A 25,375-nucleotide genomic window follows, 5' to 3' on the forward strand; every position below is an offset into this window, starting at 1 on the left:
GAACCCTACACAACGAGAAGACCACGTGATATGACGTCAGAAAACTATCACGTGACATCACGTGATCACGAACTAGCCAATCAGATTTGCGTATTTCCGAGTTCCTAGTGAACTCTAATGACATATGTTGCAGATTTATCCGAACGTACCATTTTAAGCTCTTGATTGATTGATTGGAGCACGTGATCATTAGCTGTCACGTGATTAACTAACCGGTCGCTCCCGGTCGAGCTCGTCGAACGTAAGCATAGTTAGCCTCGAACGGTTTAGGATCTGCATATTTCCTGCCATCTTAAGTGCTACAAAAATGATTTGAATTAAAAAAGATTGAATCATATATTTTTTAATGCAAAAAAGCTCGACTGAAATTAACTGGTTTTATTAAAATTAAAATTCTTCAATTGATAAATTTCACTGTAACTGTCACAAATTTTTTGTTTACATTTAAATTTGATCTTTCCGGCGGATCACTCTAGTTTACGTCAGTGAAACTTGATTTTTCATCAATTTTGCGTTTTAGTGTTTGTCTTTTAACGATACAAAAGAAGCGTAGATATTTTTGACTTTCTTTAAAATGATATGATGACTATCTCGAACTTTAATAATGTGAATTTTGATACAATATTGAGTTTAAAACTTAAAATTTCTTAAGTGGTTCTTCAGCTCTAAGACGGTAGTTATTTGTTAAGTTATTTTTTTAAAAATCTTTACTATGAATGTTTCCGAAGAAAGTACACGTAAACGTGTTACGGTTCTCGTGCTGGGTGATTTTGGCCGCAGTCCTCGCATGCAGTATCACACTTTGTCGCTCTCAAAAAGAAAGCTGTGGGTGGATGTAGTAGCTTATAAAGGTAATGATTTCCTTTGGACTTATAAATGTGTGTACTGCAGTATTATATCTGGAAAACGTGTTAAGCAGTCTTACTAGCTTTCATGTAATACTGAGTAGGAATAAAATTATAAAATTAAAAGTGTTGTGCAGTTAAAATGTTTATCTTTTTGCAAACAAGTAAAAACATTAAAATGACGTTAAAATTGTGCAGGTGCTATAAAATTTACATAACCTATATCACAAAATTTTTTCTCGAAACATTGTAGAGAAAATGACCTTTATCCTTCAACAACAATAATTAGTCCTACACAGTGGTTGGAAGTAGCGCGCTACAAGTAGCGACGCTACTGTAGTAACTACATTTTTTAGTAGTTTGTAGTGTAGCGCACTACTTTTTAAAAAAAGTAGAGTAGCGAGTAGTTCGCTACAAAAAAAAGTAGTTTGTAGCGATTTCTGGAAACTACTTTTGAATAAAGTTAAAAAAAAAAAAAAAAAAAACGCGTTTTCAAACGAATCTGACTGGTGCAATTATTACGCGAGTAAAATTTGCACCAATGAGATTCGTAACACTGAAAAATATGAGCTGACCTCTGATATATTATTTTGACGCCATACGTAGTATCTGTTTGACGCCATACGTTGTATCTGTTTGACGCCATTAGTTTGTTTGGCATAGAAACTTTAACATTTTCCCAATATTCCCCTTGAGTAGAGCATGGCTTAGAAAGAAAAAAACGAATTTATTCCGTTTCATGCAAACTTTGCCCGTTAAGCAAAAAGCTTTCGGTATCAATGCCATTTGCACATGCAGTCGAACCTCAACTTACGCGAGGGATACATTTCTAACTTTAGATAAACAGCCCGCTTATGTGAAATTATGTTTCATCAACTTAATATTTCGAAAAAAAAAATGCGGAGCGGCGATTTGTACGTTAGCAATCTGATGTTTCGACTCTACGGTGCGGGGAATTTTGGCTTTCAGTGATGCCAAAGGGAAATTCCATTCACGAAACTAATATTTAGTACCCAAGAAAGAGGGTGATATAAACCCTGCGCTTCTGCTCCAAAACTTTTCGTATAGCGGGTGAGGAATTCGCGTCAGCTGCAAAATTCGTTTCTCGAGTAAAACTCGCTATATAGACATTTCGTGTTAGTCGAATTGCGTTGTAGCCCGAGTCCACTGTTGCTAAAAAATGCACATTGAAGTAAAGTAAGTTTTTAGTTATGTTACATGTTTCGGATAATTAGTAGAACCGTTTGGGGTATTTTTCATATTTCTTTTTTACTGATTGGGTGTTCATTTATTAACATATTAAAAGTCAATTATTAAATGTTCTGAGTTTTTGAGATTATTCGGTAAAATTGAAAAATTCGTTATTTTATTTTGTCAGGGGCATTAGAAAAGAGATGTGTCCAGGTCCGGAACCGTAGCTTGAAGCTCAAAAGCAATTAATTCCTACGAAATATAAGTTCTTCTAAAATTAACTCATATAATGAAAATTAAAGTTCTTCTCTTTTGTTTAAAAGATGATGCTTTTCATCATCTAAATAAATTTTATGTATATGTATGTCTATGTAAAATTTAAATCAAATTATGACTAGATTTATCTCAATTTCAAGTAGCCGAGTTACACTTCTTGAATGAAATACTATTTACTGTCAGGAAAGGATTAAAAATTTGAAAGTTGAATTCCTTCCACATTTAAGTCCTTTCTTGCAGGGAATATTTGCAAATGGTATACAATGTTTGAATTGACGAATCGTTTCAGTAAAGGAAAGAAAGAATAGATAATTTATAGCAATATTCCATGTTCAAATGAACCAATATATCAATCTCAACATTTTTTTTATTCAATCCGCAAACGGTGTGTATTATGTGTATGTTATTTATTTATTTTTTGAAAAGTAGCGAAGTAGCGACTACATTTCAAAAGTAGTTTGTAGTTGCTACATTTTGAAAAAAGTAGTTGTAGTTGTAGTTAACTACATTTGTGTTAAAGTAGTTGTAGTTGTAGTTCGCTACAAAAAAAATGTAGTTTTTCCAACCACTGGTCCTACATATCAGTCCATAGGCACAATCAGTCTGAAAATTGCAACAATAACATACAAAAAGTAACTGCTCAAATCAGCACACGATGCATAAGCACTTAAAAATTTTTAGTAGTGTAATCACATTGAAAGACAAAAAATTTATGTTTTAATTCAATAATACGCTAAAAACATTATGTTATACATTTATAATTTGCGAAAAAGATTTCAATAAATTTTAACAATTCTATGCGGGTCATTGGTTTTGTAAATATATCTGACAAATTATCTTTACTTCTGCCATATTTAATGTTAAAATCTTTAAATGTCAAATCTCTAATAGAAAACAATTTAACATCCATGTGTTTACTTTTGTGGTTTTCAACTGATGACGTAACAAATTAAATAGCAGCCTGACAAATAATGAAGATTTTACTTTACTTTTAACAATTTTAGTTTCAATACACTCCTTCAAAATCCTATCAAACCATAGCAATTCTTTGACGGTTTCAGTCATTGCGTCAAATTCCGCCTCCATAGTTGACAGACTCGCACATGTTTCTTTAAAAGTGCGCCATTCTATGGGCAAATTGTCTAGCAAGACTATTTCACCGCCCACTAATGTTCCATCATCTCTGTTTGACGCAAAGTCAGCATCAGTATGAGCAATGATTTGGATTTTGTTACAATTTAACTTTAATTTTAAATTCTTTGCATTTGAAATATAACCTAGTAATCTTAATAATCCATTCCAATGAGTAATGTCTGGATTAATTTGAAATTGGCTGAAAATGTTAATTGCGTAAGATATATCTGGCCTGGTACTATTTGCAATGAAACTTAAGGCATCCTAATAGGTAATTTTGACATACGGTGACTTTATGGTAATTTTGACATTTGTTTGATCTCATCGCAATTTTTAGGACAATCTTTAGTTGAATATAGATAGTTGAATAGATAATACCTTTACTTATTGGTAATGACAAAATGGGAAAATTATAATCACTAAATCTTTTATATACTTCTTCAATATCGTTAGATTGATGTAGGTGAAAGCTATTTTCGCTTTCTTCAAACACCTAGTAATTTCCTTGTCTTACCCAATACTTTTAACTCAAAATGTTTACTTAATAATTTTAAACAATTTTTAATATCAGAGTCCTTTTTACCAAAAATGACGATGCCATCAACATATAATAATAAAATTTCACCTGAATTATAAAAAGCACAATTGCAACATGAAAATTTGTTAAAACCCAATTTTGATAAAACATTGAAAATTTCACTATACTACAGACGTCCACTTTGATGTAAACCATAGATTGCCTTAAATAAGGCAATCTATGGTTTACATCAAAGTGGACGTCTGTAGTATAGTGAAATCTTCCAATATAGATTTTCCTTTCCTTTTTCAACAAAACTTGGGTTGACACATGTATATTTGTTCGTCAATTGGAGCATACAAATAGGCATTTTTTACATCACATGGAACATTTAGCCTTTTTAAGCATACTACTAATAAGGTGAAGAAAAAATGAATGATACCGAATCGAACTACCGGAGAAATGGTATCCTCAAAAGTTAATCCTTTAATTTGAGAAAAACCTTTAGCACAAAGCCTTGTCTTATGTCTTATAATATCCCCCTGTTCGTTTTTCTTAATTGTGTACAACCAGCGACTACCTATTGGGGTAGTATTCGCAGGTAATTTGGCCAAAGTCCAAACATTTCTATCCTGCATAACTTAAGCTCCAATTTCATTGCATCATGCCATTCATCTCGCTCTGTTGACTTAAGAGTCTGTTTATAAATGCAGGGGTCTGGCCAGAGGATATTTGGGTCCGTTAATGGACCCTTCACAAAAATACGATCAACCAAAACGGACCTTTCACAAAATCCCGATCAAACAAAACGGACCTTTCACAAAATCCCGATCAACCAAAACGGACCCTTCACAAAATTCTGATAAACAAGACCAGATCTTTCACATATTGTTTGTTGAAAGAGCAAATCTGAAAGCAAAATAACGCATATTAAACCCATAATTTTTGGAACCTTTTTTAAAGTCAAATTAGAGGGATATGCTCACACAAACACATTGAAAAAAAAATCGGCACTCTTGTGATGCTCCTGCAAGCGATAATTTGCTACTGCCAAATAAATATAATGAGTGTTGTTTGTTTCTGGGAAAGAAATTAACAGCTGAAAAAAAGTTTGGTTTTAAATAATTTTGTTTATTTTATCACAGCTAATTAGCAGCGGTGTTGTTGAAACTTTTCTGAAAAAGCATTGGTAAGCACTTTTCTCCCTGCTCCTGATTTAATAAACAATAACAATAATATATATCAGCGAAGTGAACTTAGAACTGCAAAGGGATAGTAAGGGTGGGGGAAAAATATGATCGCTTCAGATAGGGTTACCAACTTCAAAATTATCGCCATTTAGCGTCTGGTGTTAAACCTTTATAATGACTTGATTAGAAAATATTCTCATTTTACAAGCTTGTCAATGTTTACGTTTTTATGGTGCTGTGCGATGTTTAACTGTTATTTTGGGAGAAAATTACATATATGGGTTTTATTTTACGATGTTAACACAAGGATGATTAACTTTAAATAAACTCTTTTACTTGCCGTTTTTTTTTCTTTAGATCTCTACATTTTGAAAAATACAATCTTTGAACATCCAATATGATAATCATATTTTGTTCTTTTTTCAAGCTAATTTGAATTAAGGACAAACCTTGAATTAAGGATTTATTATTAGGATGCAAATAAATGAAAAGTCTCTATTTTGTTAGAACACTCATTTTAAGTTTTTAAAGCAAATTCCATTTTCTTTTATGAGTCAAAAATTAAAATGCTGAATCTATGATTTAATTTTTTTTTTTTTTTTTTTGCTTCGACTGTGTCTACAGATATTAATGATATGTTTATCATAGGACTCTAAAATGCAATTTTAAAATAATTTTATCAAAAATATTTCTTTTACAAGCCGTTTTTATACTTTTGATGCCTTCACTTCGAGAATAGCGATCTCTTTGCATCTGCTATGGGAATCCGATTTTTTGAATTTTTGATGTTTAGTACGCTTTGTTAAGAGATAAACAAATAAAATCTCTTTTTATTTTTGTTGAAATCGTATAATTTATAAGTTTTAAACAAAATTTTGTGCTTTTTAAGAGTGTCTTGGGTCAAAAAGTTAAATGCTGACCCCCCCCCCCTCGTCTGTTTTTTTTTTTGATACAGTTATTTTAAATGCTGTACAGAAATATTTCTAGTATAATTTAAGATAATGTAGACTTGTAGATAAATATTGCTACCTGAGACAGCGATGCCCCCCCCCCCTCCCCGCTAAATACTAAAAAAACACCCCAGAATGATATTCTCAACATAGAAGAGAAAAATACTCAACTTTAAGTTTAAATGATGCAGTTTGTGCCCTCTCTAAGTTATAACATTTTGTTTTAACAAAATTTTTTTTTTTGCGAAATTATTTGATTTTTTACAAAATTAATTCTTTTTTCACAAAATTATTTGATTTTTTCACAAAAAATGGACACTGTGAAAAATCTTGGACAGACCCCTGAAGTGTATGGAATTTTAATATCTTTTTCTAGTCAAGATACACTTGAACTAGAGTTATGGCTTGCAATTTCCCCCTGAAAGGTGTCTTTTCCTTGAAAATTAAATAAGGATGGTTCAAAAGCAAGATTCAACTTATCACAGTATTTTCTTACATCATGAACAGATCTTAACCTTTTAGATTGACCCTTTTCAAAATAATAGACATCATTTCTTGACCCATCAAGTCTTTTAACAGCTTTTCTGACCCATGGTTGGAATCCTCGTAGTATTGAAGTTGTCATTGTCTGACGTTTCCCCCCTCTATCTGATTCTCTATCAGAATCTGATTCATTATAAGAGTAAGATTCTCTGTTAGAGATTGCTGGTACATCAACGTCAGATTGACTCTGCCCCCCCCCCTCAGTTTCTAAATCCAAATCACTTTTGATTGGACAAGAGGTTAAATGCCTAGTTAAAGTGCTATTATCCAATTTGGTATGAAAATGGTCTTTGTAAAAATGACATTCTTTAAAAGAAATATTAATAGATTCAATTATTGCATTAGTTTCTGGTAAATATGATAACCTTTAAGACTAAATGCGTATCCAATCATAATACCCTTTTGGGCTTTAGCATCAGGGCTGTAAAAAAGCCGGCTTTTTTAAAAAAAAGCCAGACCGGCCGGCTTTTATTAAAAAAGCCGGCTTTATTTGGCCTTTTTTAAAAAAAGCCGGTCTTTTTTGGCTTTTTTGCATTACATACTTTACTACTTATACTAATGACCTCCTTACATTTTAACAGGATAACCAATGTTAATTCAAGTAATAAAGCAATGCTTATGCTGAAAATATGGTGATAAAAAGAATATACAAACAAAAACTGCAAATGATTTCAAATGTCTGAGAGAATCCTTACGCTTTTGTTGCTTACTCTTCCACCTTCAGCATGGAAAAGTGCTTCCATATTGTCGCCTCAGAGCAACAGTAAGACATCTAATCCCAGAAATAACAATATGATATCCTACTGTTGCTCAGAGACAACAATATGACTTTAAACATGTTTATCTTTGATTACAACACAAGAAAGTATGTAGTATAGTGACTCAGAACAAACTGGGAAAATTTAAACTTAAAAAAAATCAGTTTTCTTAGGAAGACAGTGAAAAAAAAAAAAAAAAAAAATGCTTCATTGAAATGTGATAAAAATTTCTCATTTTTTGTCAAATTGTTTCTTTTGAATGATTGTGTTACAGCTTAAAACAACATCTGCATAGTATTTTTTGTGTGTACAGTATTTATTTTTTTAAAGACTATTCTATGTTTAAAAAAAAACATATACTACAAAATAATCAAATGGCACCCTTCTGAATTTAGCAAAAAACCAAGATTAGTAGAAGAAAAGAACTGATGCTTGAAATATTACTAATTTATTAGCTTCAAAATTAAGTGCTATCATTCATTAGCTGAATAATTCCAGGACTTCATATCAAAAGTGCGCCTGGGGGAAGGGAGCAGATACAGGTCAGCTGATCTTAAAAACAGGTCACTGCTAAAATGCAGAACTCTTACTTTTTTTATATTCTAAAGTTTAAAAAATAATTTATTTCAAATGAATTTAATTATTTTATTTCCAAGTAGATAAATAGTAAATAAAATACATCATTGCTGAATTACTTGCTTTGAATTTGAATGAAATGTTATAAAATGGAAAAAGACACCTTCCCTTTACTTAAACTCTGCTGAAAAGATAAACATTGGAATTGCATTCAGAGGTATGTCAATTGGACAAAGAAACCCATTCTGCACTATTTGTAAGGTGATAAGGAGGGTCATGACCAGTATTCTTTCGTGGTTTCAAGGCAATTCTAGAAACTTACAATCACTCAGAATTCAGCAGAGGCTAGTCAGAAAGAAAGAGTGGATATCAATGGGAATGATCCTCTAGTTTGAGTGACAGGAGCAGTGACATACAAAAGTATTAAAGGTGCAACTAAAGATTAAAACAGGTGGCAGAGTATTATTATCCTGAAAGAATGTTCCTTCCTTGTTCCAGAATTGGGGAGCTGGTGAATGAGCAATAGTCAATGACAATCCTAGTTGAGTAGGAGGGGGGGGGGGGAGGGGAGGAGAGAAAGATTGCAGAAATAGAGTGAGGAAGGTACTGCTGCATTTTATTCACTTTTGTGTTCAAAATCAACAGGGTTCTGGTTTCTCATCAAACAGGCAAGAACAGAACCATTTGACAAATAAAAGGGGAAGAAGGGTACCTTTCAGGAATGGAAGGGCAGACAGGTCACCCTCCCATCCAAGTCTGGGGGAATAAAAAATTTATCTGACAACTATTGGTTACTGATCTAGTTCCAATAACCAATAAAATAGCACCTCTTAAAAGAATGGAATTGCAGATTGAAAATGGTATCACAATTCTTTTCTGCTTTAAAACCATTTTGAACCTTTGAGTAGCTCAGTTCAAATTTTTAGTGATCACTATTATTTTCCCAAAGTTATAATGGCTTCAGGATGTGGGAGAAAACAAGCTTCAGAATGGAATGAGTTTACTGAATTTGGCACAAAAGTGAAGTGCAAACATTGCGAAACTGTTGTTAGCAAAAGAGCTGTAAGAATAAAAGAACATTTAAAAAAGTGCAAAAGGAATATTGCCTCTAGGACTATTGAAGAAACTGATATTGCAGAGATTGAGCCTCCTACTAAAGTGCCCAGAGTTGAAGAGTGCAATAATGACTGTGCAGAAGTTCCTTCTTCAAGCAAAGAACAAAAGCAGAAATCCATATTTTCTTACGGTGTAGTTACAACAGCATCTCAGAAACAAAATTTGGATAAATCTGTTGCTAGATTTTTTTATGCAAACAACATAGCTTTCAATGTTTCAAGCAATGTAGAATTTAAAAAAATGGTTGAAGATTTAAGACCTGGTTACGTTCCTCCTAACAGGCATCAACTTTCGGGGAAATTACTTGATGAAGCTTGCGATGATATTGAAAACTGCTTAAAGAAAGAACTTGTCGATGAAGCAGCTCTAACTTTAATCCTTGATGGATGGTCAAGTGTAAAAAATGACCCAATTTTTGCCTGCAGTATTCATACCGGAGTTAAATCTTACCTTTTCAAGGCTATGGACTGTGGTTCGGAAAAGAAAACAGCAGAGTTTTGTGCTAATTTTGCGAAGGAAACACTAGAGGAAGTCGAGATCAAGTATAATAAGAAAGTGTTCGCTATTTGTACAGATAATGAAAATAAGATGACTGCTATGGGAAATCAAATTCAGGAAACTCACCAGTCACTTTTGATTTATGGATGCTCAGCACACATGCTAAATCTTTGTGTTAAAGACATCATACCAAATAGTTTAATTAAACATGTCTTAGAAGTGCAAAAATATTTCAGGAATAAGCACAATGCTCATGGGTGGCTAAAGGAGAAAAATGGCTTAATGCCTCAGATACCCAATGACACTAGATGGAATTCACAAGATGAATGTCTAAGAACTTTCATCATTAATTTTCACAAGTATAATGAAATCAGATTAGAGCACTTGGATGAGTTTGATCAGCAGATTGGAAGTATACTGACAAATGTTGGTATCTATACTCAAGTTGTTTACCTACGTAAGCAGCTTGAAATTATTTCAAAAGCAATCAATGAACTTCAAAGCGACAACGCTACTTTGTCGAAAGCAGTGGAGACATGGTTGAATGTTATAGGAGACTCATCTTTAGAAAGCCATGAAGCAAAAATTAGAAAAAGATTTAATCAACACATTGAGCCGTTTCATCTGCTAGCTCACATGACAGATCCCAAATACTTTGGCAAGCGATTGACAAATCTACAGGAAAATGAAGCGGAAATGTGGCTTGCAGAAAAGTACCCTCAATTTCTACCCGGTGTACTAAAATTCAAGATAAAAGATTCCGAAACCTATTCACCATTACTTTTTTCTGAAAACGTTATCGAACAATTTCCAGCAAGAAAATGGTGGAATTTAGTAAAAATCAAGGCTTCAAAAACCAAGAGTTCAATATCTGATGATTTTTGTGATTTTTTTATAAAATTACATAGTTGTCCTCCATCTTCTGCATCCATTGAGAGGATTTTCTCAAATTATGGCTTTATTTGGAGCAAAGTCAGAAACAGCTTAGGTGCAGAAAAAGCCGAAAAATTAGTGAAAGTGTACCGATATTTAAAGGCTCAACCAAATGATTGGTAATTTATTTAATACAGCAGCAGTCGTATGTGATCTTTTATATACATAGTGAAACATTCCTTTATAATAATTTAAATTGTATCAAAAAGAATCATGTCCCTAATAAATAAGTTTTTTTTCTCTATTTTTGTGATGTAGCAAAATTTTAATGTGTTGGTGGTTTACTGTTTGGGTGATTAAACAAAAGCAGAAAAAAAGGTAAGAGTATACTGTTATTTAAAAACTGAACCAAATGACTGGTACTAAAAGCAGCAGTGTTTTGTGATCTTTTGAATACTTGAACTGAAAATAATTTCTAATCATTTAAATTCCATTCACTAATTTCATAATATAGAGCAATAGTTTGTTTTGTTATGTTTTTTTTTTTTTTTTGTACTGCACATTGTTATCTAACTGTCTAATTTTTAACCATTTTATTAAAAGAGTAGTAATTGCATTAATGATATATAATTTTCATTTTGATTAAATCACACTAAAAATACCAAAAAGTATTTTTTCTGAAAAAGCCGGCTTTTTTAATAAAAGCCGGCCTTTTTAAAGTGGTTTAAACCAAAAAAAGCCGGCCGGCTTTTTTTGGCCCGGCTAAAATGCGACAGCCCTGTTTAGCATCCAATTTGTACTTATGCTGTCGGGAATACCCACAAATGAAATCGTGCCAAAAGGTTTATGGCGTTTTACAGATGGTTTATTACCGCCATAGAGTTCAAATGAAGTTTTGTCCTGATTTGTATGGCATACCCTGTTAAAAGTATAACATTGAATCTGGCCAAAATTTCTTTGGTCAACCACTTTCTATTAAGACATGGGTAGAATCAGCAACAATTCTGTTATAGTTTTCTGCTGAACCATTTTGCTCTGGCGTGTAATAATTAGTCAGTTCATGTTTAATACCAAGTTTTTTACAAAAATTATCTAAATTATGATTAACAAATTCCTTCTCATTATCTGTCCTAATGACTTGTACTTTCTTATCCAAAAATCTTTCAACCCTAGTAATGTGCTGTTTAAAAATTTCTGCGACCTGGCTCTTTGACTTTGTAGGATACAAAGATGCATGTCAAGAATAGTCATCAATGATAGATAAGTAAAATCTTTCCCCATTTCTACCAGTGATATTGCAAGGGCCCCAGACATCAGCATGCATAAGCTGTAACGGGTATTTACTACGTTTTTCAGTTAACGATTTAAAACTGACTCGTTTAAACTTTCCAATTTTACAATCGTCACACTGAACTTTGGAATTTTTAAACTTTGGTAAACCTCTTGCACTTTCCACTTTACTAGTTTTCTTAATACTATCAATATTGACATGCTCAAAGCGCTTATGATGTCTCTAAATCTTCAACAGAGGGTTCTTCTTCTACATGATTTAAATTAGCTTCACAAGTGAAAATGTTCTTGTACTCACATCGGGTACTTAAAGACGAACGAGTCCTCTCCCTTGAAAAATGTCGATTCCTTTTGTATGGGCTCCATTCTCTTCTTTTATAGTTGTCCTGGGATCCTTGACGTAGCTTGTCCTGGAAGGGTGCTTTCTTTCCTAGCTGTGGGCAATTACGTTTAAAATGACCTGGTTGCTTGCAAACGTAACATAACGGAATTTTATTCTCAATATGAGCTACCTCTGGTTTGGTAGCAAAATTTTCCCTTAACACGAGACATCCTTCTTCTATAATGATATCAACGATAATATCTTCAAACTTGAATGTCTTGTCTGGTCTGACTAATATGGATTGAACAATATGATCATATTCCAAAGGTAAATTTTGTAACAATTGAAAAATTATAAAATCTTCAGGAAAATTTTTGTGTGCAATTTTTATCTTTTCAAAAATACGCGTTAAACGGGCAGCATATAAATTTAATTTTTCACCTGGTTCTAATCTGCAATTGTTTAGTTCTGCATATAGCTGCATTTGAATACAGTGGTTGTCTGGATAAAAATGATCTTTAAGTTTCTGCCATGATAATGTAGGTTCTTAGTATTCTCAATAATCTTCTTAAATTATTGCTCAATGTTAAGAAAAATTAACGACAGTGCAAGTCTCTTACGGTGGAGAACATCTTTGATGTCGCGTTTTGTTACACAGAACCTGTAGCAATTACTGGAAGCTCTTCAGAACCTTTATCTCCTAGCTGCCCTTTTTCATTAATAGACATTTAATGTTGACCGCTCATTCAGTGTAGTTACTGCTATTCAGTTTTTTGATGGTGTAGGTAGAACTTGCCATTTTTCAAAAATTTTTTTCAATTTTTAAGTTTTTAACTAAAATAGTCATAAATACGAAAATAGTTGACTCTCGGCTCCATCAATTCACTCTATTCATCTTGTAAATTAGTGAATGCCCCCCCCCATCACTAACTATCTCCAATTCTTGAAAAAGGGAATCACTCGAAAAAAAGTTCAAATTTTGAAAAATTCATTAAATCTTGGAAACATTTGTAGGAAAAGTTCAAATATTTAGAAAAAGTCTTTTTACTCTTCTTTAATCTAAGTGTTGAAAATCGATAAAAATTAGATTTCCGATAATCCAAATTAAAAATTCTCAAAATCATAATTCAGCTGATAATTGACTATCTCTATAATCTTTGCTTCCATAACCATTGATGGACTATAATACTTTAGCATATTGTATGAGTAGTAATCGTCCAAGTTTTGCTAAGAATGCTAATATTTCAAAGCTAATAAATTAGCAAAGTGTGATGCGTAAACAGCGTTGCAAACTATCAATTTAAAATTCAGTTTTCATCAAAATCGCTCACACGTGGGAAGAAGTTCTGGTTAAAACTGGTTTTGATCGTTCGATTTGGTGCTCGCCAAAGTTTAATTTTTGTAAAATGTCGCAATTATTTTATTTTTCGCAGAAAATCAGGCCTTTTCCTTAACTTGTAGTCGAGTTATTTTTTTTATGGCGAAACAGCTATCTGCTGAATGGTTTTATTGCTAACTTTTCCCCCCCTTATTTTAAAATCTTTCTGCACAGACTCTCTCATTCTGTGACAATGTCGCCGTGCCGGCAGCTTTCTGCCATGAGGACAAAGTGTATGCTCAAAATGATTCATTAGTGTTAGTTTTATAGCAGTGGCATACTGGGTCAAAAATGTGTACCAGGCAAAGCACTTGACCGGCGCCCTGTCCTATTTTCGTATCCCCTTCCCTATATACCAAGCTTGACTAAATTAAATTTGCCTAATTTTGCATCAGAGGAGTAAATAATCTTCAGCGCAGTGGAAAAACTAAATCTTTTGTGCTCCCTCCTGTTTGTCGAAACAAGAGAGATGTTTTCTTTTTAAATCTTCCTTTGGTGATGTTAGAAAGAGGGGTTTGAGGCTCTTCACAAATTTTTTTCGAAATAAGTGTCAAATATGCAACAGTAAGCTATCTTAGGGGACTGTAAAAGGATTGGGATTCGGAAACTTTCACCTGGAAGTTTTTTGATATTACAGTCCTGAAAACAAAAACTTAGATGGTTTTTTAATAATTTTGACACATTGCTGAGGTTGGAGGTTCTCTTCCAGAGTGTTTTTGAAAATGAGGTCCTGAAAACAAAATTTTAGACAATCTTCACAAGTATGGGAGGTAAGTTGTTTTCTGGAACTGAAAGACAGATCCACTTAATAGACAAACACGTACATGTTGTTCACAGAAAATTTTCCAAATTTGCAGAAAGTTCAGATATTTGTTTTTAAACAAATTTCTTTACTTCTTTTATTTCTATTATGTGTCTTGATTTTGTTAGTCATGGGGAAATAACTTCTGTTGTGTATGAAACTAAGAAGTTTTTTAATCATGATGTTTTTGAAACCACACTGGGTCTCATAGTCGCATATAACTTTATATTTTTTTGCTATTATTTGTATGAAGGATTCAGGAGGTGCACTGCATTTTTATTAATGAAAATTTTAAAGAAATTATTTCAGTTTGCAGACAGTCAATTGTAGACATTATTCATTTCAAATGTTCTTGTATGTTATCGTTCATGTAGTTTCTTGAATATTCTTCAGAAACTGTTGCTGATTCTGTATTATTATTATTGTTTTTTAAACATTGATAACAATGTTTCTTCAGCACAATAATTTGGTACTACTTTTCATAATTTGAGCACTGGACATATATGAAAACTATTGGGTAAATCCAAAAAGACTACAATCATGATCGTTTCGAATTTGGGGTCACATAAAGTTGTTACAATTCTACTTATTGGTATTATTTATTATAACATAAAATCTTTATTTTTTAGGAGCTGATCCTTTAGAATCAATTGTAAGCAGTGAAAACATTACCCTACATTACATGCGTGATGTTCCGAAAGTTATTGTCAGTATGTATATATGTGTATATATTAAATATACTCCTGTGTCGATACATTTCGGGTATTCTCAGACTGGCAATGAATCGTAAGGAATCTTTCACAAATTTGCAACACTTGCCTGCAAGTGTTCAATGTGATTCATAATAAAAAAAGGTTATTTGTGAACAATCCCTTAAGATTGGTTGCTTATCTGAGATTAATTAAAATACAACTCATTAGGCTGCCTCTACTTTTTAAATTTTCTTAGATACTCAAATGAAATTTATTTTTAAAAATTGCCAAATTTTTTGCCTAAGAAATTGTAAAAGTTATAATTTTCTATCTTTTGTGCATGCACAGTGAAATTGCTTTAAATGTTCATATTTCATGAAACTTAGAAAACATGTACAGTAGACCCTCTTTTTGCGCAGGTTTGTTTTGCGTGGTTTCGATTATACACGGTTTAAGATTTGACACCTGTATTTTATTTTACGCGGATGAGTTTCGGTTTTTACGCGTATGGGGCAATACAAAGGGATAAAATTTTCCCCTCTTTCAAAATCCAAACTCTGAAAGATTGCAGATTACATGCAATAAACTGCATTTTGACATGCTAATAATTGAGCTTGGGCCATTGGAGACATTTTATGCGATTGGTTCCAGAGCTCTTTTCAGAAGTGAAGTTATTAAACTCACACAGTTCAGAACTCACTTGAAGAAGAGCTTTTAGAAGTGACGAAGGTGTCCAAAACCAATGAGGACATCAACATCAGTGACACACAACCAAAAACGTTCACATTGAAAATTTTGAGCCATTCCTAGACAATAGAAATGATCTTTCTGATTTGTTAGTGAAGGAAGAGTCTGTCATTGAAAGGATGTAAGTGGTCGTGGATGCGTTACTGCTCTGCAAAGAATTACAGAGAAAAATTCTTAATGACTGCCAAAAGACTGTCATAGCCAGCTCCTCTTTATAACAAGAACACAAAATTAATTTATGTTTTCTTTATGCATTTTGTGCATAAAAATCGATATAAGTACACACTAAACTTATTATACAATTAGTCATCACTAGAATGAAGTAGTTATTTTATCTACGGAACCTAACCCCTATTTTAACACTACTATTAAGTCTCAATTTACGCGGTTTCGATTTACCCGGCATTTCCATTTAACGTAACCCCCCCCCCCATAAAACGAGGGTCTACTGTATTTCAAATGTTAGTATAATGATTCTCTTTTATGTCTGAAAGTTTGGTAAGTCAGGATAGAAAACTCGGCATGTTATGAGCCAAAAACATGCAACCAAAATTAATATTTTTAGAAGAAATGCTTATATTTTTATGAATATAAGTGATACTTTAACCAAAACATATAAAATTATTGCAAGTAGTATGTAAACTGATTACTGAAACATGCTGATTGAAGCATACTTTTTAATGTTGCTAAAGTTACAGAGCAATTGTTCTGTTATTTCTTGGTAAATTCTTTAAAATGTGAATTTTTGCAAGTGATGCATTTTTTTTTATTTTCGTATGTATACACACAGTGGGAACACTGTGTCATTTAAGGAATGAGTTTTTAGAGTTCAAACCTCTTCTAAAATTTTTCTGAACTGTTTCAAAAAGTGTTTTTTATACTTTTTTTGGTGAAAAAAAAATTACTATTTTAATTAATTATTATTACTTTTTAAATTTTATTTGAAAATGAAATTTTTATTATTGAAGTACTGTACAAAGTCTGCTTTGTATGCAGTATTTGTTTTAAAATTGTTATTGCAAATATCATTTCTTAATCTTTCAAAACAATACAGCATTTCCCGTCATATTTCAAATAAATAATGCTAACAAAAACATTAAAATTTGAAAGTGCCAAAAATTTATAGAGGTCGAAAAATATGAATTTAAGAAGTACAGTGACTCCTCGTTACATCGTGTCTCATTATATTGCTCATTCGGATATATTGCACTTTTCTTTTGTCTCCCGAAAATTACATTTAAAAAAATGTTGCTTTACGTTTCACATTTAAAAACATTAATTAAAATGTTACATTTCTAAAAAAACATTTTTATTTTTTCCCTCATGAATTAATGAACAAAGCTGGTAAGATTTTCATACCATTAATTTGTTGCTGTTTAAGCTGCAATTTTTCATTTGCAGTCCACTATAAAACAACAGAAATATTTTCAGATTTTTAAAAAATTTATTTTATTTAAAAAGAAAAAAAATGGTAGGCTAATTTTCTTTGATTTTAAAGGTAAATCGTCTTAATATGATAATACACTAATATTTTTGTAGGTGAGTATGTCATTAATTTGTACATTAATTGAATCGTTACTTTTTAAGATCTCGGTTATACAGTAAACTCTTGATTATCCACGGAATTGAGTGGCACAAGTGCAGTGGATAATAACAATCCCGGATAAACTGCAAAAAGGCTAAAATGAGATATTAATGAGAGAAAATTTGGTGTTCCTCAAAAACTTCACTTTATTGATGCATAATACTTTATACAAACAGTGAAAATATATACAGTACAGTAAAAATGTTTTATATTTTTACCGAACAGAACTTAAGCTCAATGAAGAACAAGTGTATGCTCGATGAAGAAAGTGCAATAAATTAATAAATAAATAAGCAAATAAATAAATGATAAAAAAAAACACACATTGAGGTTTCTATGAAACATTTCACAACACTTTGCTACAAAAATACATGTTCCTGATTGTTTGACGACTCGCGATAACCCACTCCGGGTTTTCTGATATACCGCATTTTTTTGATGTCTCACAAGAAACGCAATATAACGAGGGGTTACTGTATTACTTTGATTGCTCATATATATGAAAATTGAAATGATTTAATGTAATTAAATGTACCAATAAATCAGTAACTAGACTATTATGCCATCATTTTCATTTGTATTATTAGTTAGGTCATGTCATTTTACTTCTTAGCACTAATTATTGTAAGATTGATGAATGTTTTTTCATGAATGTGATTGTCAAATTCAGCTGATCAGTTTCAGATTATTTTACATGAATTGAGATTTATATCGTTACAATATTCCCATTGTTATGCATTATCAATCTTCTTTTCTTAAGATCTTCCTGGAGTGGTGAGATATGTTTTAAAGACCCTTTGGCAAAGTTGGTTCTTATTTTATACTCTTATGCAGATTCCAAAAATGGACTGTCTATTAATTCAGGTGATATTTTTGACTTTTTCCGATTTTTTTTTTTTTTTTTGTAATCTGTCCCATTGTGATTCAAACAAAATCAATGCATTTTCACTCTTGTTCTGAAACAAAAAACCCCCTGTGCAATTTATTCTTTTTATGTTAATGAAGTAAAGAAACATCGCAACAATAAAGTATGCTGTCATTTTATCGAAAAACAGCAAAATCACTCCCATTCACGAGTAAAAACATTACAGTTCCAAAGCCAGACAAGGGGTGCATTTGACCTCGTAAATGAAGGGCATGATTCTGATTTTTTTTTTGTTAAAATTTTTTGCTCACTACTAAATAAAACTGCCAATATTTGCATGTAGAGAAAAACTTCTGACTTGATTTGGAGTTGACTGACTGAAGCCACGAAGTACGAGGCATGTTTTTAAAGTAAGTACCATTTTGAAATAAAAAAAGAACAGGTACAGATAGAGCAAAGAAATGTATTGCACAAAAATCTACCACACTTACTCTATTTTTCGACATTGCTCCCATGATTTTCCAAGCATTTGTCATAGTATGGTACAGGTTTTTGTATACTTGTTTGTAGAAAGTTGCCGCCTGTGTAGTCAACTATCTGGTTCTCTGAGATCATCATTGATGTTGTGCCATCGACCGCCAAGGAAAGACTTTAGATGCCGGAACAAATGAAAGTTGCTGCAAGCTAGGTCAGGCAGTTCAGGAGGATGTTCAAAAACTTCGGAACTGATGTGATATACCCCACCCTTGGCGACTTTTTCCTGTTGGTGCCAAGAAAGCGTCGCCAAGAAAACGATGTATGACGACATATGTCATACATCGTTCTTAGCGATGCTTTTTTAGCGCCAACAGGAAAAAATCAGATAAAAAAACATGATCAAAGCACTTCAGAACACAATATATATAAAAACAACATAAAAGCACAACAAAAAACATCACGAATATATGCTTCAAAAATGTACAGGGCCGGGGTTTTTTGTAAACATATTAAAATACAATGAAATAAATTATTGTATTAATTACAAGTCGAAATTAATGCATTAATTGTTTTTTCATCATTTCTCCGGGATACGAGCCCTCGGTCTCATAGTACTTTCGTAATGAGACCTCGGCTCGCCGACCCTGCCTCGGTCTCATTACGAAAGTACTATGAGACCTCTGGCTCGCCAGGACCTCGCTCCGCTCGGTCCGTTATCCCTCCGACTGTTAATATACATTACAGTCGGAGTATGGTCACAATTATGTATATTTATGTATATTATGCATATTCATGTGTATGTACACCCAAGGGTGGCTCCTTCCGTTCAGTGTACAATAATGACACAGTTTTAAGTGTGAAATATGCACCATTATTGTGCAGATTTATTAATAAAATTCTTCATTTTTAAGAGTACAACCGAAAGAACTTTCAATTGTTAACATAAAATTCAGTACCTAAAGGAGGCAGGTTAATGTCTAAATAATTCGTGGCATCGATAAGAATTAACTTTTAGAACGAAATAACCGAACTATTTTTGTAAAATTAATTAACATACAGTAAAAATAAAGTTAAAAGCTACAAGAACTCCTCAAGGATTTGTAAAAAACAAAGAATTTCCGAAGTGAGAATTTTTATGTGAATTCTAAAATAAAGAACTTACCTTTTTATGGTATAAATCCTCACACTCAGTCCAAAACAAAACATCATCTGACAATGGCGCGTTACAGATACACACCACGTTGGAGTTAACTTTTAATTAACCTTCAAGTTTGAAGAAACTGGCATTTTCTAATGTTTTTACTTCAAAACACAACTACTGAATCTAAACTAACACAAAATAAGCATTCCTGTAAGGTATATTGCACAAAACAACACGTATCTCTCCTGCGTAAAACCAAGTAAAGAACCCAAGTAAACAAGTTCGAACAAGTTTGCCTTCGCGTTGCCAACCGCAGGTTAGTTTCACCAGGGATGCCATGCTTAAAAATTTATCGCCTCATTGGCGAGAAAAATATTTCAATTTTGTGCAAAAAATCGGATGTCGCCAAATGGGGGGGGGGGGGGTATATCACATCTGTACCAAAACTTCTAAGCCAAAGCCCTGTAAGAGTCCTCATGGTTATCTTCACAGGCGGCAATTTTCTACGAATAGAGTATGCAAAAACCTGTACCACGCTTTGACAAATGCTTGGAAAATCCAAGAGCAATGTCCAAAAATAGCGTAAGTGTGGTAGATTTTTGTCCAATAAATTTCTTTGCTCTATCTGTACTTGTTTTTTTTGTTTTTTTTTAATTTCAAAATGGTACTTTAAAAAACGTGCCTCGAACAATAGAAGCTTTGGGTGAAAATGTAGATTCAGTGTCTTTGCTGTTTGTTTATTTTTTTCATAAATCAAGGTTCTAAATGGAGCAAATTTGGGTGCTCAATTCAATGCAAATTCATAGTTGTGTTTGTTAAGATCTTAGGTAAGTTTAAAAGTGAGAAAAAAATATACTTTTTTGATAAGGCTAAAATGTATGGGTATGATAAGGTAAAATGTATATATTCTACAAATTATTGACTTTAATTGATTGACTAGTTTTTGAATGGAACTAGGTTTACTTGAAAGTTTGCTAGTGCTTACAGACCAGTTGTGTAGGATTTAGATCCTGTTCCATGTCCATTTATTTTATGTTTGTATTACAAAGGAAGAAATGTGATTTAAACATAATATTTGTTTCGTCTTTTGTGTTCAGCTTTCTATCACATCTCTATAACTTAACAAAATTTATTCTTTACAATGAAACCTAAGCTGGGAGCTACCGATGATGTAACAATTTCTATTGCAAATGCTTCAAATATTTCAAAAACTGCACTACTGTCATCTGTTTCAAAAAAAAAAAAAAAAAAAAGGAGGGGGGGGGAGGTGTCTTGTACAACAAAGCACTTTATTTAGGGACCACAATTTTTGTTTATTGCAGAAAGGGCATGTTTCACGTCAAAGTAAGTTTCTAAATTCAAAAATTCTTACCACACATTTAACATCTTTAGGGCTTTCCAAAAGTAGCGGGGCAATGAAACCATTTGAACTGATCTTTGGATATTCTTCCTTGTAGAAATTATTACATGAGCACACTTTGACGAACACAGGAACTTTTAACTGAGAAACTTGTTAGATAACAAACACATGTATAAGATTTCATTACTGCAAAATTAACTGCACAAAATGTCATGAACTGCTAAAAACTGTTATTGCGATTAAATTCTAAAGCCTGCCGCAAGTAAGGCTAATTTATAGTAAATTAACTGCTCAGTGCAGTCCAGTTCTTAGGGGTGTTTTTCACAGGGCAAATTCCCGGACTTATGCCCGTTCTGTGTTCTCGACGCGAATGAATGAATAGTAAGATGCATAAAGCATGATCGCAAGAAGAACTAGATTTTTTGGCATAAGGAAGTAAAAACAAATAACATCTTTACATGAAATACACCACCAGCTCAGTCAATTCCAGCCGAGGACTGCAGTTTCGTGCTTATTAGCACTCATTAGCCCGGCATAGGAGTAACTGAGCTGGAGGTGGAAAATCTCATAAGGAAGCCTAGAGTGCCAAACAAACTGGTAGCTAATACAGAATTAGCATTGACCAGACGGTTGTAACTTACTGTATTTTCCTGCGTATTATCCGCGGGCGGCCTATAATCCGCAGGTCCTAAAATCGGCCTGCAGAAAAAAAAAGCTTTGTATAATCCGTGGATAATATGATGTAAAAAGATAAAGTTTGAATTTAACATACCAGTTGAGCAACTAAACTAAAAACGTGAAAAAGTAATTACTTTGAAGCAGGGCTGTAAAAAAGCCGGCTTTTTTAAAAAAAAGCCAGACCGGCCGGCTTTTATTAAAAATGCCGGCTTTATTTGGCCTTTTTTTAAAAAAAGCCGGTCTTTTTTGGCTTTTTTGCATTACATACTTTACTACTTATACTAATGACCTCCTTACATTTTAACAGGATAACCAATGTTAATTCAAGTAATAAAGCAATGCTTATGCTGAAAATATGGTGATAAAAAGAATATACAAACAAAAACTGCAAATGATTTCAAATGTCTGAGAGAATCCTTACGCTTTTGTTGCTTACTCTTCCACCTTCAGCATGGAAAAGTGCTTCCATATTGTCGCCTCAGAGCAACAGTAAGACATCTAATCCCAGAAATAACAATATGATATCCTACTGTTGCTCAGAGACGACAATATGACTTTAAACAAGTTTATCTTTGATTACAACACAAGAAAGTATGTAGTATAGTGACTCAGAACAAACTGGGAAAATTTAAACTTAAAAAAAATCAGTTTTCTTAGGAAGACAGTGAAAAAAAAAAAAAAAAAATGCTTCATTGAAATGTGATAAAAATTTCTCATTTTTTGTCAAATTGTTTCTTTTGAATGATTGTGTTACAGCTTAAAACAACATCTGCATAGTATTTTTTGTGTGTACAGTATTTATTTTTTTAAAGACTATTCTATGTTTAAAAAAAAACATATACTACAAAATAATCAAATGGCACCCTTCTGAATTTAGCAAAAAACCAAGATTAGTAGAAGAAAAGAACTGATGCTTGAAATATTACTAATTTATTAGCTTCAAAATTAAGTGCTATCATATATTAGCTGAATAATTCCAGGACTTCATATCAAAAGCACGCCTGGGGGAAGGGAGCAGATACAGGTCAGCTGATCTTAAAAACAGGTCACTGCTAAAATGCAGAACTCTTACTTTTTTTATATTCTAAAGTTTAAAAAATAATTTATTTCAAATGAATTTAATTATTTTATTTCCAAGTAGATAAATAGTAAATAAAATACATCATTGCTGAATTACTTGCTTTGAATTTGAATGAAATGTTATAAAATGGAAAAAGACACCTTCCCTTTACTTAAACTCTGCTGAAAAGATAAACATTGGAATTGCATTCAGAGGTATGTCAATTGGACAAAGAAACCCATTCTGCACTATTTGTAAGGTGATAAGGAGGGTCATGACCAGTATTCTTTAGTGGTTTCAAGGCAATTCTAGAAACTTACAATTACTCAGAATTCAGCAGAGGCTAGTCAGAAAGAAAGAGTGGATATCAATGGGAATGATCCTCTAGTTTGAGTGACAGGAGCAGTGACATACAAAAGTATTAAAGGTGCAACTAAAGATAAAAACAGGTGGCAGAGTATTATTATCCTGAAAGAATGTTCCTTCCTTGTTCCAGAATTGGGGAGCTGGTGAATGAGCAATAGTCAATGACAATCCTAGTTGAGTAGGAGGGGGGGGGGGGAGGGGAGGAGAGAAAGATTGCAGAAATAGAGTGAGGAAGGTACTGCTGCATTTTATTCACTTTTGTGTTCAAAATCAACAGGGTTCTGGTTTCTCATCAAACAGGCAAGAACAGAACCATTTGACAAATAAAAGGGGAAGAAGGGTACCTTTCAGGAATGGAAGGGCAGACAGGTCACCCTCCCATCCAAGTCTGGGGGAATAAAAAATTTATCTGACAACTATTGGTTACTGATCTAGTTCCAATAACCAATAAAATAGCACCTCTTAAAAGAATGGAATTGCAGATTGAAAATGGTATCACAATTCTTTTCTGCTTTAAAACCATTTTGAACCTTTGAGTAGCTCAGTTCAAATTTTTAGTGATCACTATTATTTTCCCAAAGTTATAATGGCTTCAGGATGTGGGAGAAAACAAGCTTCAGAATGGAATGAGTTTACTGAATTTGGCACAAAAGTGAAGTGCAAACATTGCGAAACTGTTGTTAGCAAAAGAGCTGTAAGAATAAAAGAACATTTAAAAAAGTGCAAAAGGAATATTGCCTCTAGGACTATTGAAGAAACTGATATTGCAGAGATTGAGCCTCCTACTAAAGTGCCCAGAGTTGAAGAGTGCAATAATGACTGTGCAGAAGTTCCTTCTTCAAGCAAAGAACAAAAGCAGAAATCCATATTTTCTTACGGTGTAGTTACAACAGCATCTCAGAAACAAAATTTGGATAAATCTGTTGCTAGATTTTTTTATGCAAACAACATAGCTTTCAATGTTTCAAGCAATGTAGAATTTAAAAAAATGGTTGAAGATTTAAGACCTGGTTACGTTCCTCCTAACAGGCATCAACTTTCGGGGAAATTACTTGATGAAGCTTGCGATGATATTGAAAACTGCTTAAAGAAAGAACTTGTCGATGAAGCAGCTCTAACTTTAATCCTTGATGGATGGTCAAGTGTAAAAAATGACCCAATTTTTGCCTGCAGTATTCATACCGGAGTTAAATCTTACCTTTTCAAGGCTATGGACTGTGGTTCGGAAAAGAAAACAGCAGAGTTTTGTGCTAATTTTGCGAAGGAAACACTAGAGGAAGTCGAGATCAAGTATAATAAGAAAGTGTTCGCTATTTGTACAGATAATGAAAATAAGATGACTGCTATGGGAAATCAAATTCAGGAAACTCACCAGTCACTTTTGATTTATGGATGCTCAGCACACATGCTAAATCTTTGTGTTAAAGACATCATACCAAATAGTTTAATTAAACATGTCTTAGAAGTGCAAAAATATTTCAGGAATAAGCACAATGCTCATGGGTGGCTAAAGGAGAAAAATGGCTTAATGCCTCAGATACCCAATGACACTAGATGGAATTCACAAGATGAATGTCTAAGAACTTTCATCATTAATTTTCGCAAGTATAATGAAATCAGATTAGAGCACTTGGATGAGTTTGATCAGCAGATTGGAAGTATACTGACAAATGTTGGTATCTATACTCAAGTTGTTTACCTACGTAAGCAGCTTGAAATTATTTCAAAAGCAATCAATGAACTTCAAAGCGACAACGCTACTTTGTCGAAAGCAGTGGAGACATGGTTGAATGTTATAGGAGACTCATCTTTAGAAAGCCATGAAGCAAAAATTAGAAAAAGATTTAATCAACACATTGAGCCGTTTCATCTGCTAGCTCACATGACAGATCCCAAATACTTTGGCAAGCGATTGACAAATCTACAGGAAAATGAAGCGGAAATGTGGCTTGCAGAAAAGTACCCTCAATTTCTACCCGGTGTACTAAAATTCAAGATAAAAGATTCCGAAACCTATTCACCATTACTTTTTTCTGTAAACGTTATCGAACAATTTCCAGCAAGAAAATGGTGGAATTTAGTAAAAATCAAGGCTTCAAAAATCAAGAGTTCAATATCTGATGATTTTTGTGATTTTTTTATAAA

At 32.9% G+C, this 25,375-nt stretch overlaps 1 protein-coding gene across 1 annotated transcript in view; it reads left to right on the forward strand.

Moving 5' to 3' along the window:
* The first annotated feature begins 502 nt into the window (after positions 1-502).
* Positions 503-25,375, forward strand: part of LOC129221528 (chitobiosyldiphosphodolichol beta-mannosyltransferase-like) — a 65,675-nt gene continuing 40,802 nt past the window's right edge. The window contains exons 1-3 of the mRNA XM_054856018.1: positions 503-851; positions 14,889-14,969; positions 18,044-18,147. Of these exons, the coding sequence (XP_054711993.1) occupies positions 713-851; positions 14,889-14,969; positions 18,044-18,147 (324 nt within the window). The 5' untranslated portion in view covers positions 503-712. The remainder of the gene's footprint in view (positions 852-14,888; positions 14,970-18,043; positions 18,148-25,375) is intronic.

The sequence above is a fragment of the Uloborus diversus genome, chromosome 4 (genome assembly GCF_026930045.1).
Source record: "Uloborus diversus isolate 005 chromosome 4, Udiv.v.3.1, whole genome shotgun sequence".
In the NCBI taxonomy this organism is placed as follows: Eukaryota; Metazoa; Arthropoda; class Arachnida; order Araneae; family Uloboridae; genus Uloborus; species Uloborus diversus.